We start from the raw sequence: 12,127 nt of genomic DNA, 5'->3' as shown, positions 1-12,127 counted from the left end.
AGATATTGGCCTCACCTGTGCTGCTGGAGAGGAGCAACCCCATATGGGGCTGATATCACAGGAGGGTTTGGCTTGGAAGGGACTTTACAGACCATCCAGTCCCACCCCTTGCCACAGGCAGGGACTCCTCCCACCAGACCAAGTTGCTCCAAGACCTGTCCAACCTGGCCTTGAACATCTCCAAGGATGGGACATCTACAGCTTCTCTGGGAAACCTCTTCCAGTATTTCACCCCTCTGGAAGACAGAGAAGCCCCTGTTAATTGGAGAAACTCCTGGAAGCTGGAGAAGCCCCAGAAGGTAGAGAAGCCTCTGGAAGTTGGATAAGCCCCAGGAAAAAGGAGAAGCCACGGAAAGCAGAGAAACGTCAGAAGGTGGAGAAGCCCCAGGAAGGTGCTCCCGTAGCTGACTCATGGACAACTTGCCCCCTCCTTTAAGACATCAAAATCCTCCTCCATGGCTGGTCCGGGTCCAGGAGGGTCTCCCACCCAGAGTTCCATGAGATTTCTTCCCAAAGCCCAAACTCACCTTCATCCAGGAGGCTCCAGCCCGTCCTGGTCCTGATGAGGAGCCATCCCGCCCTCCTCCAGCCTCCTTATCTGCTCACTCACATCTGGTGGGACCAAAAGAGATGGAAGGCTGGAGGCAGGAGGAACCATTGCATGCACCTGCCCTCTTCTCACTCCTCTGTGTGCGGCGAGGGCTGGGAGTTGTTTTCCCCACTGTTTTTAACCAGGAGGAGGAAGGTCCTCCTCTTCCTCCCTGTAAACCCAAGCTCCTTTGATCTTATCCCAGAGGTGTGTTTGCAACCAGGAGGTCGAAGACCCTCCTCTTCTTCTCCACGAAGCCAAGTGCTATGATCCTATCCCAGAGTTCGGTTGTGAAAAAAGCCACCAAAACGGGCCACTGGAGTCACCAAATGCCACCGGACTCCACGGATTGGAAATGGCTTTGGAGACTGAACAATCCCAGTGCCTACAGGAAAGGGTAAAATGGGATGGGCGTCTTCAATTCTGATCCTCCTCTGCTGTCCAACCACTGCATCCCAGAGCAATATAAGTTCATATATGGCCTGAAGCCCTGCTGAGAAGGGGCTGGGTCTCAGTGTAAGCAAAGGTGTACAAACAGGAAATCTCTCTCCTTCCTCTTTCTTCAAAATCGAAACCAACTTGGAGACTGAAGCTGCGACGGTCGCTCTTCATGGATGCCAGGAAACCTGTGGAAATGCTCCAGGATGAAGCCCGCTGCTCCATCTGCCTGGGGATATTCCAGGACCCCGTGTCCATCCACTGCGGGCACAGCTTTTGCCGGTTATGCATCACTGAGATCTGGGAAGGACTGACCACCAATTTCTCCTGCCCCCAGTGCAGGGAGACGATGGCACGAAAGATCCTCCGCCCCAACAGGGAGTTGGCCAACATGATTGAAGCAGCCAAGAGATTGAACCTGCCACCAGTCAGAGAGGTGGAAGGAGGGGAGAACTTGTGCGAGAAACACCAGGAACCCCTGAAGCTCTTCTGCCAAGACGACAAAAGGCTAATTTGCATGGTGTGCATCAGGTCTGAGGTGCACCGTGACCATTCTGTGGTTCCCGTGGACGAGGCTGCCCAGGAGTGCAAGGTGAGGGGGTTATGGGATTGTTGAGAGACAAAGGTCCAGAAGCTCCTGGTGTTGGTGCTGTTGATGGGTGAAGATCCCTGTACAGCCTTTGGCCTGTGGGATGAAACCCTGTGGACTCAACCATCCTTGGCTCTTGCTACCAACCCTTGAGGTGGAATTACCCGACCTGAGGGAGAGGTGGACGTAGGAGCACCACGCTCCTGGGGATCAAGGGGTCCTCTCCCCCAGGGTTCACCCACGAGCAGGGCCTTAGTGGAGAGTAGGAAACAGAGGCGTAGGATTTCTCCCCACCACAATCCCTCTGCAATACTCTATCAATGGCTCTGTTCTCGAGGTGTGGGTCTCTTGTCAAGGTCAGCTCTGCTGGAGATCAGGAGGAAAAGAGAAAAAAGAGATCCTCAGCCATTGTCCCAACCAAGAGCTCTCTCAAAGCACCTTGACCTTTGTGAAAATATGAAAAAAGAGGGGGAGATAATTGCCTTGAAACAGTCATGGGTGTCTCAAAACTCTGCCAACACTTACCCCAAGAGCCACCAAGAGTTCCCCGGTGCTTCTGCTGAGGCTGCCAGACCATGACGCCATCAGAAACAACTTCACACCCAACTGCACCTTCTGAAATCAGACCAAAAAGCGCTTCAATCTTCTGTGAAGGACACACAAGACAGACTCAAGGACCACACTGTAGGTGCCCATCAGTTTTCCTGGGCAGAGGGTGGGGGAAGAAAGAAGGAACATCTCCTCCTCCTCCTCTCCGGGCAGGGTGGGTGATGCCCAAGGGCTGTGGGGAAGGGAGAAGGGGTTTGTATCTTCCCCAAATGCCTGTTTTTAGTGGGTCCCACTAAGGCTTGGCCCACCCTTGACCCTTGATGCTCTTCTCCTGCTCTCTGCCGCCATTTCCCCACTTCGCTTTGCCCTTGGCAGGAGAGGACAGAAGCTGCAAAGCAGGAGATTGTGAGGACATATAGGAAGATGCACGAGTTCCTGGAGAAGCAGGAGTCCTCTCTTCTGGCCCAGCTGGAGCAGCTGGACACAGAGATAAGGAAAGCCCATGAAGAAATCCTCCAGAGGCTTTTGGAGGAGACAACGAGGCTGGGCACGCTGATTGGGGAGATGGAGAGGACCTCCCAGCAGCCAGACTGGCAGCTCCTGAAGGTGAGAGCCCAGGCTTTCCAAACTGGCTGGGAAGGCCCACCTTGAGCTTGGTCTCCAGCCCTCGCTTGTCTCCCCCAACCCACTCCAAGAGGGACTTCGTTAGAGGGGGACCCCGGTACTCCAAGGGGAGGTGTTCCATCTCACTGACTCTCTTCTTCTCTCTCCTCCAGGACATCAGAACCACCTTGAGCAGGTCTGTCGTCCTTCTCCTGTGCCCATGTCACCACCACAGAGCAGCGCTGTGGCAGGACTCTGGGAGAAAGCACTTGGGGACGGGTTGGCTCTTTTGCAGTACAGCCCTTGGACTTGACCGAGGCCACAGGGGGTTGGAAGGAGGGCTCTGCCTCTCTCTCCTGAATTAATGATGAATTTGGACACAGGCTGGCAGGAGCAGGGAGTGCTGAGAAAACACGGAGCAGCAAACCCCAACCAGGTGTAAATCCATCCCCTGTTCCCTTCCAGGGGCCAGAGGGAAACACTCTCCCAATCACTCGATATTTCCCCGGATCTGGAAAAGAAATTGTCTGATTTCACCGAGAGGAACCCAAATATCAAAGAACTTCTGGAGCAATGCCAAGGTACCGAGGGCAGGTCAGAAAGGCCATTGCCATCATGCTTCTTGGTGGGGAGGGATGGTGTGAAGCCACAGGAAGGAAACCCATCTTGGGTGCTGAATGAGGGGTTATTTCTTTCAAGATCCCACAAGGAGACAGAGAACGAGCAGTGAGCGTTGGTCTGATGTTCCCTGCCTGTCCTCCTCCTCTTCTCCTCTGCCTCCTCAAGTTTCCCGACATTCCCCCAAGCCTGTTCCTGACTCTCGGGACTTTTGCAGAAACCCACAATCAGACCAACTGATCTTTGTGTTTCTCACTTTTCTGTCTTCCCTCTAGATTTTCTGGAGTTCGAGCTTCCCTTGACAAGTAAGTGAACTGAACGTGTGCCCAACAAAGTCATAATATGAAATGAAAAATATGGTAAAAATCTCTGCTTCCCCCAAAGATTGACCTAGAGTGCTCTGCTGCCTCCTTTCCCCCTTCTCCCATTCTGGTCCCACCACCAGGCGATGCCTGGAGGGATCTCAACCATGTCAGAGGTGTTGGGAGGTTTCCTCCCAAATCTGCTGCCATGAGCCTGACTCTCTCTCCACCTCCAGCACAGATGACGCTGGACCCAGAAACGGCCAACACCAGGCTTTATCTCTCGGAAGACTGCAAGCTTGTGCAGTTTGAAGACTGTGAGCAGGACCTGCCCTCCAACCCGAGGAGGTTCACATTCATGCCATGTGTGCTGGGCTCAAGGGGCTTCACATCAGGATGGAACCGCTGGGATGTGGAGGTCCAAAGAGAAGGCGCGTGGGCCCTTGGGGTGGCCAAGGAGTCAGTTCCAAGGGACCGTTTATTGTGTCTGAAGCCCAATGAGGGGGTATGGGCTCTGTGTCATACCCAAAATGAGTACGTGGCTCTGACCTCTCCTTTTAACACCCGCTTGACTCTGCACAGTGTCCCCAAGTGGATACAAATCTGCTTGGACTATGAGAAAGGGAGGGTGCTTTTTTTTGATGCCGAGAGCAAAGAACGGATCTTTGCTTTTCCACCGGAGCCTTTCCAAGGGGAGAGAGTCTTCCCATGGTTCATGGTCAATAAGGACGCTCAACTCAAACTTCTTTCCTAAGTCACAGAACAAAAAAAACAACCCAACCCCCGAAAGCCATCAACTTATCCTTGGGAAATAAACCAGGGACGAGGTTTTGTCCAAATCCCAAAGGGACAGGAAAGGGTAGCAGTGTTCATATGCTTTTCCTTAGTGCAGAATGGGACCCATTCTGTGGCTTATATTCTATTTTGATCTTTCAATCGCTGTTTAATCACTAAATGGCTGTTACAGGGTGGCTGAAAACTTGCTCTGATGTGGACTTAAAATTATAAGTGCAATTCTAAACCATTTCTGCCTTGTGTGTGTGGCCTATTTATTTGGGGTTTTTTATTTCCTGTGGGGTTTTCTTTGGAAGTTGCTTAAGAGAACTGGAGGAAGGAAAAGTCATCCTGGTTCCTCTCCAAAACTGAGGGAGATGAGACCCAGGGGTCCAGGTGAAGGTCCATCAAGTCCTCCTCTTGTACCCAGATGTCCCTGCCTGGGAAAGCAGATAAGAGCAGGGTGAGGATGCCTATGGCCCCCAGGAGCTCTTTTTTCCCAGCCTCAATGGGTAATTAACCAATTAACATGGTGTAATGAGGGTCACTGGGGGGGATCTGATATTTGGCTCTGCCCTCTCTCTAACCCCATTGGGCCCTTGCAACATTTTGATCCTTCTCCTTTCCAGGCTGCATCATCCCAGGCTTTCCCCATCAGTCCTGGGGTTGAGTTTGGTGGCCTCACCCTCTTTGTGTCCCCCCCCCATACTGGGAAGCCCCAAACTGGTCCCTGTACTCACCTGTGCTGCTGGAGGGGAGCAACTCCATATGGGGTTGATATCCTAGGATGGTTTGGGTTGGAAGGGACCTTACAGACCATCCAATCCCATCCCCTTGCCACGGGCAGGGACACCTCCCACCAGACCAGGTTACTCAAAGCCCAATCCACCCTGGCCTTGAACATCACCAGGCTTGCAGCATCTACAACTTCTCTGGGCAACCTGGGCCGGTGTCTCACCCCCCTGGAAGTTGGGAAGCCCTTGGAAGCTGGGAAGGTGGAGAAGCCCCAGAAGTTTGAAAGGTCGACAAGCTCCCTGAAGTTGAAGCCCCAGGAAGGTGGAGAAGCCTCTGGAAGGTGGTCACATCACTGACTCAGGGACAACTTGCCCCCTCCCTCCAAGATCCCAAAGTCCTCTTCCATGGCTGATCCATGAGCTTTGTCACCAAAGCCCAAACTTACCTTTACCCAGGAAGCACCAGCCCGTCAAAGTCCCACTGAAGAGCTGTCCTGCCCTCCTCCAGCCTCCTTATCTCCTCCTTCACATCTTGTAAGACAAAAAGAGGTGGGAGGCTGGAGGCAGGCAGAACCATTGTGCACACCTTGCCCTCTTCTTAGTCCTCTGCGTGCAGCAAGGGCTTTTTATCTTGGGTTTCTCATTTCCTGTGGGGTTTCCTTTGGAAGTTGCTTAAAAGAACTGGAGGAAGGAAAAGTCATCCTCCTTTATTCTCTAAAACCCACTGGACAGGGACACGAGAAACTTGCGTTTTCTGCCCCCTCAAACCCCATAAGCCTGTGGGAATAGGGGTGGGGAAAAGTCAGCTGCAAGCCAGGAGCTGGAGTCCTTTGCAGCTGGGTCCCAGCCTGACTCCATGTGCGAAGGGGTGAGTCAGAATTGGGCAGAAAACCCTGGAAATAAGGCTGCTCCTTTTGGTGCTGGCTCAGGCTGAGCCCTGATGCGCTGGGCTTTAGTCAAGGAAGAGACTGGGCTTGTTCCTTGAGAAGATACAGCAGAGCCAGGGGTTCAGGTGAAGGTCCATCAAGTCCTTGTCTTGTCCCCATACCTCCCTGCCTGGGAAAGCAGATATGAGCAGGGCGAGGATGCCTTTGGCACCAGGAGCCCTCTTTTTCCAGCCTCAGTGGGAAATTAAAGAATTAAAAGGCTATAAGTGTTACCTGAATCAAAAGCTCTCAGAACCAAAAATGGTTTGGAGAGAAAATACTGCTTTATTCAATGTTGGGTGCTAAGAGGTAATCCCCAAATCTAGCACCCCTTACTGGCGACATTCACAAATTATTTACTCATTTACACAAGGATTCTCATTATTCCGCCTCCCTAATCTATAACTCCACCTGGGTTGACATGTTCATTAGTGTGATCCAAGAGCCCCTTTTGCACCCCCATATTGAGGCAAAACACTTTCCAGCAGCAACTTCTTGAGGGGTCAGGATTTGGGGGGCCCTAAGAGCCCCTGTGGGCAGGAAAAGCAGGGAGGGAATAGGGAAGGGCTCCAGACACCCACACTCCCACCACCAGCACCCCACGCTGCCAGGGTGGGGGGAGAAGACTCTGGGGTGGGGGAGAAGCCATCCCCTCCAAGGCTCCCAAAAGCAGGATGGAATGTGCCGAGGAGGGGAGGGCACAGGGCTGACACCAGCAAGAGAGAAACACACGTAGAAATACATCATATTTTAGTAAACATACAAAACAGAAAATACAATACAAGCAGAGAATAAGCCTCAGCATGATACAGACTTTCGCTCTCATGGCAGCCCCACAAGGGTCACTTCACCCCCTGACTCTGTGGCCCCTCTGCCCTGCCCAGGGCTTTCTGGGCTCAACCCATTGAGAAGCAGCCACTCCAGCTCCAAGGCCAAAGTTTAAAGAATGTTTTCAAGTTTTTTCTGTTCTCACATAGGCCAAATTGGCCCATGACAAGATGACAGATGCTCTCCCCCACCTCTCACTCCAAGGAGAGGAGGAGGAGAGCGAGCTGTGAGTTTAGAAGGAGCTACTACAATGAAAAAAAACCTGATTTAGAATATACAAGGTATACAAAACTCTATCAAGGTCCCAGGATGGCATCACCAGCAGCACTGGAAGTCTCAGACTGGACTCAACCATGGACAGGAACCACATTCCCCGTCTGGAGTCAGGAATGTCTAGATTGGGATCAAAGACAGATGAACAGGAAGGATCCTCCTCAGATTGTCAGCCATTGCAGAAAGAGCTGACCCTTTGGTCCCTCAGCTTTTGTACTGACGAGGAGCAGATGGGATGGAACATCCTCTTGGTCAGTTTTGGGGCCCCCATCCTGTACCCTCCTCCCCATAGGAGCTATCCCTCCATGCTCTTCTGCATCCAACGGGGCAAATCACAGAGTTACCTTGGTTGTCACAGCAGCAATCATCACCACAGCTCAAAAGAAGCTCTGTGTGAACCTCCAAAAGGAGAAACCCACTCATCGCACAACCCCAAGTCCTGATGCAGGCAGGGACATGTCACCTCCCGCATCTCCCCTTCCCACAGGTTCATCTCAGGAGAGCTGGCAGCGAGTTTGTGAGACCTCAGTCCTCCCCTGGGAGTGTGGGGAGACAAAAGGGTGCCATTGCCCAGGGACTTCTTCCTTCAGGCTCCCTCTGGACTGGACTGTTTGTGCTGCTGGACCTTCTAATTAAATAGTTGCTTCAGAAAACGTGACACCTGAGACTCTGCTGCAGGAAACTGAGGGTTAAGCTGTAGGAAGCTGAGGATTAAGCTCAACTGGGAGTGTGTGTGTGTTTGTGTAGCTCTTCTCAGGGGGCAGATAAGGTAACAGAGATAAGGCTTGTGACTGGGAGTAGATCAAATAACAAAGGCCCCCGTTGCTGAGGAACAGAGGAGGTTTTTAACCCTTTCCTGGGATCCTGCCACAGGAGAGGTTTGTTGTTAAAGAGGAGACATCAATCAGCCACTGATGATGCTGATGAGGCAGAGGTTCTCAAGCTTTCTTCACCTCCCTCTTCACAGCATCCCAGGTCCCAGGAAAAAACTGGAGTAAAAGCCATGGCCATTCTCAGCGACATCCCCCAAGCCTTGCCTGTTCTGAGAAAGGGTTGTCCCCAACCCACCCCCATTTTGGCCTGGGGGGCGTTCCTGAGCTGAGGCTGTGGCACCATCCAGGGAGAGCTGGCCAGGCTGGAGAGATGGGCAGAGAGGGACCTCATGAATTTTTACCTCGGGAAGAGCAACCCCTGGCACCAGTACAGGTTGGGGGTTGACCTGCTGAGAAGAAACTGGGAGTCCTGGGGGACACCAAGTTGCCCAAGAGCCAGTGCTCACCAGTGGGACATTTCAGGGGTTAATGCCTGCTTTTGGCTACAGCCCTTGTAAACACATTTCAGCTGCACCGGAAGTGCAGCGGGTGCCTCTGGAAGAGCAGAAGAAACTATTCATTTCTATTTTTACTGCTGAGAAAACATGGTTTGAAATCCTCCTTCAGCGAAACCTCACGTAGCTGCCGACAGCTCTGCCCTGCCTCGGTTTCCCCAGCCCTGGGTGCCCAGAGGGGCTTTGGCATCCAAATAAGAGATGACTCTGGGAAGAAAAGAACAAAATCCCTCCCCACATCCAGAGAGCGGTCGGTTCCCCCCCATCCCCACTCCACCCCGTGTCCCAGGTTCTCCCCCTTTCCCCCCCTAATTCTCACCCCACAACCAGGGTGGGCTTGGGCCCCATAGGGCCCCACTGCTGCTCAGATCCCCCCCCTTCTCTGAGCTCGGGGGTCCCCCACTGCCTTTGACCCCGGGGCTCCCTCGGGCTGTGCTGGGTTCCTGGGAGAGTCTGATCCCACCGGGGCTTTTGCTGGGTGGGAGGTTCCGCTCCAGGACCCCCTCTGTACAGTCCCCATCTCTCTGCAGATGCTGGAGCTTCTGTTCTCTGGGGGAGGTTTGGGGAGGAAGCAGTTGTGCTTTTCTGGCAGGGAAACAGAATTTTTTTTCATAAACAGCTGAAAAGCTCAGTTTTGGATCTCTGCCCAGCTCTTGGCAGAGCTCTGGAGGGAGCAGCCCAGTGCCCTTGTGCAGACGGAGCCTCTCTGCCCGCTCTCCTGGGCCGGGCGGTGGCATTTCCCTGCCGGGATGGAGAGCTGGGGCTCCAGCAGCTGCTGGGGGTTGGGGTTTCTGCCTTGGCTGGTGGAGCCCGGGGTGCAGGGTTCAGCTGGAGGAGTTGGGCTGTAGGGAAATGCAAAGACTTGTCTTTCTTCATCACTTTATCTGCCTTTTTTCTTCCTTAATCAGTCTCTCAGTGTTGTTTACCCTGGCTTTTGCAGGGAGGATGGTGGCCAAGGGTGGCTCCTAGAGCATTTTGAGGCTGTTTGTCCCCTCCAGTTGCTGGGAACAGGATGCAGCGTTCCCGGGGGGGGGGAACAGGACAGGGGTGCGTGGGGATTGACTTTCTGAGCCTGGGTGTCACCCTGTGGACCCTGCTTATCCGTTACTGGTGCCAGCTAAAAGAATTAACCATTCTGATTGCCTGAGTCACATTCTCTGCTCTCTCCCAGCACAACAATGAGAGCAGCAGTGGAATGACTGGATCCAAGCCAGGCTTGGACCAGGCAAGATCCTGTTGCTTGCGAGTGAAGTGGTTTCACTTTTGAGAGCGCCATGGTGGTGAAGAAGGGGTTCTGTTGCAGCAATGGGAGTGTTAAGAAGCCCCCAGTGTGTGTCCTGGTGGTGTCTGTGCTGGTGGCTCTGGTCCTGGCTCTGGCCGTGGCTGTTGCTGTGCTCTCAGGTAAGGGAGGAGCGGCTGCCTCCTTCCCTGCCCCACGGAGCTGTGTCCCCTGGTCCCTGCGCAGCCCAATCCTCTGCCCTTCTCCCCTTCCCTCTCCAGCAAGAACATGTGGAGGGGATCCAGCTGTGCCTGTGGCTCCGGTGCTGGCGTGTCCTGATGGCTGGGTCGGGTACCACAATGTCTGCTACTACCTCTCGAGGGACCAGGGGAGCTGGGAGTGGAGCCAGGAGTCATGGAGAAAGGACCTTCTCCATGGTAGGAACTCAGAGCTTCAGCTCTTCTGGTCTCCTGGGGATGTTCTTCCCTCTGCTGCTGCTTTGGTTCCTCCTGGTCTCAGCAGAAACTCTCTGCCAGCCCTCATAAAATGACCCTGCAAGAAGGGGAGATGTGGGAGGTGACATGTTCCTGCCTGGATCAGGAACCTTAGGTTGTGCAATGAGTGTAGATTTCTCCTTTTGTGGCCACCCTGGAGCTCTTCTTGATTCTTTCACAAATCACGCAGACCTTCTTTTGAACTGTCCTCTTTAACAACATACCTCTCTTGTAGCAGGACTCCAGGAAAGGGTTAACAACCTTGTCTGTTCCCCAGTAACAGCGGCCTTTGGTTTTTTATCTACTGCCAGAAAATGCCTTAGCTCTGCAGGAAACCAAAAGTTGAGAAGAACCACAGGCAGTTCTTGTCAAGCTTAACCTCAGTTTCCTGCAGCAGAGTCTCAGGTGTCACGTTTTCTGAAGCAACTATTTAATTAGAAGGTCCAGCAGCACAAACAATCCAGTCCAGAGGGAGCCTGAAGGAAGAAGTCCCTGGGCAATGGCACCCTTTTGGTCTCTCCACACTCTCTCAGGGGAGGACTGAGGTCTCACAAACTCGCTGCCAGCTCTCCTGAGATGAACCTGTGGGAAGGGGAGATGCGGGAGGTGACATGTCCCTGCCTGCATCAGGACTTGGGGTTGTGCGATGAGTGGGTTTCTCCTTTTGGAGGTTCACACAGAGCTTCTTTTGAGCTGTGGTGATGATTGCTGCTGTGACAACCAAGGTAACTCTGTGATTTGCCCCGTTGGAGGGTTGAACACAGAAAAGCGTAGAGGGGTCACGTCTCTCCCCTCGCGTAGAGAGGAGGAGGGTACAGGATGGGGGCTGCAAAACTGACTAAGGGGGGGTTCCATCCCATCTGCCCCACGCTCAGTAGAAAAGCCGAGGGACCAAAGGGTCAGCTCTTTCTTCAATGGCTGACAATCTGAGGAGGACCCTGTCTGTTCGTCTGTCTTTGATCCCAATCCGTGTGTTCCTGACTCTAGATGGGGAATCTAGTTCCCATTTTTGGCTGAGTCCAGTCTGGGACTTCCCCAGTGCCTGCGGCGATACCATCCTGGGACCTTGATAGAGTTTTGTGTACATTGTATATATCTATTTCCTTTTTTTTTTTTTTCATTGAAGTAGTTGCTTCTAAACTCACAGCTCGCTCTCCTCCTCCTCTCCTTGGAGTGAGAGGTGGGGGAGAGCATCTGTCATCTTGCCATTGGCCAATTTGGCCTATGTGAGAAGAGACAAAACTTGAAAATGTTCTTTAAACTTTGGCCTTGGAGCTGGAGTAGCTGTTCCCAGATGAGGTGGTCACAGAAAGCCCTGGGCAGGGCAGAGGGGCCACAGAGTCGGGGGGTGAAGTGGTCCTTGTGGGGCTGCCATGAGAGTGAGAGTCTGTATCATGCTGAGGCTTATTCTCTGCTTGTATTGTATTTTCTGTTTTTTATGTTTACTAAAATATGATGTATTTCTATGTGTGTTTCCCTCCTGCTGGTGTCAGCCCTGTCCCCTCCCCTCTTTGCCCCCGGAGGCATGTTCCATCCTGATTTTGGGAGCCTTGGAGGAGGCAGCTTCCCCCCCAAGGTCTTCTCCCTCCAGCCCTGGCAGCGTGGGGTGCTGACAGTGGGAGAAGAGGTGTCTGGAGCCCTTCCCCATCCCCCTGTGTTTTCTACCCATGGGGGCTCTTAGGGCCCCCCAAATCCTGACCCCTCAAGAAGTTGTTGCTGGGAAGTGTTTTGCCTCAATATGGGGGTGCAAAAGGGGCTCTTGGGTCACACTTATGAAGATGTCAGCCCAGGTGGAATCATGGATTAGGGATGCTGAATAAAATGAATATTTTGTGTATAAATAATGGGTGAGTGTGCATGGGAA

At 52.9% G+C, this 12,127-nt stretch overlaps 1 protein-coding gene across 2 annotated transcripts in view; it reads left to right on the top strand.

The window, feature by feature from the left end:
• The window catches only part of LOC106898968 (tripartite motif-containing protein 7-like), a 34,310-nt gene extending 29,598 nt beyond the window's left edge, over positions 1–4,712 (top strand). The window contains exons 1-6 of one of the 2 annotated variants that reach the window (XM_014960586.1): positions 1,107–1,619; positions 2,541–2,771; positions 2,942–2,964; positions 3,234–3,349; positions 3,662–3,691; positions 3,925–4,712. In XM_014960586.1, the coding sequence (XP_014816072.1) occupies positions 1,200–1,619; positions 2,541–2,771; positions 2,942–2,964; positions 3,234–3,349; positions 3,662–3,691; positions 3,925–4,442 (1,338 nt within the window). In that variant the 5' untranslated portion in view covers positions 1,107–1,199 and the 3' untranslated portion in view covers positions 4,443–4,712. Of the gene's footprint in view, positions 1–1,106; positions 1,620–2,540; positions 2,772–2,941; positions 2,965–3,233; positions 3,350–3,661; positions 3,692–3,924 lie in introns of those variants that run through there. The other variant, XM_014960585.1, reaches the window with a different exon arrangement.
• Positions 4,713–12,127: the final 7,415 nt, after the last annotated feature.

The sequence above is a fragment of the Calidris pugnax genome, unplaced genomic scaffold, assembly GCF_001431845.1.
Source record: "Calidris pugnax isolate Ruff unplaced genomic scaffold, ASM143184v1 scaffold562, whole genome shotgun sequence".
NCBI classification, from domain to species: domain Eukaryota; kingdom Metazoa; phylum Chordata; class Aves; order Charadriiformes; family Scolopacidae; genus Calidris; species Calidris pugnax.
Note: the sequence above shows the minus strand (reverse complement) of the source record. Positions and strands in the feature narration are given on the sequence as shown.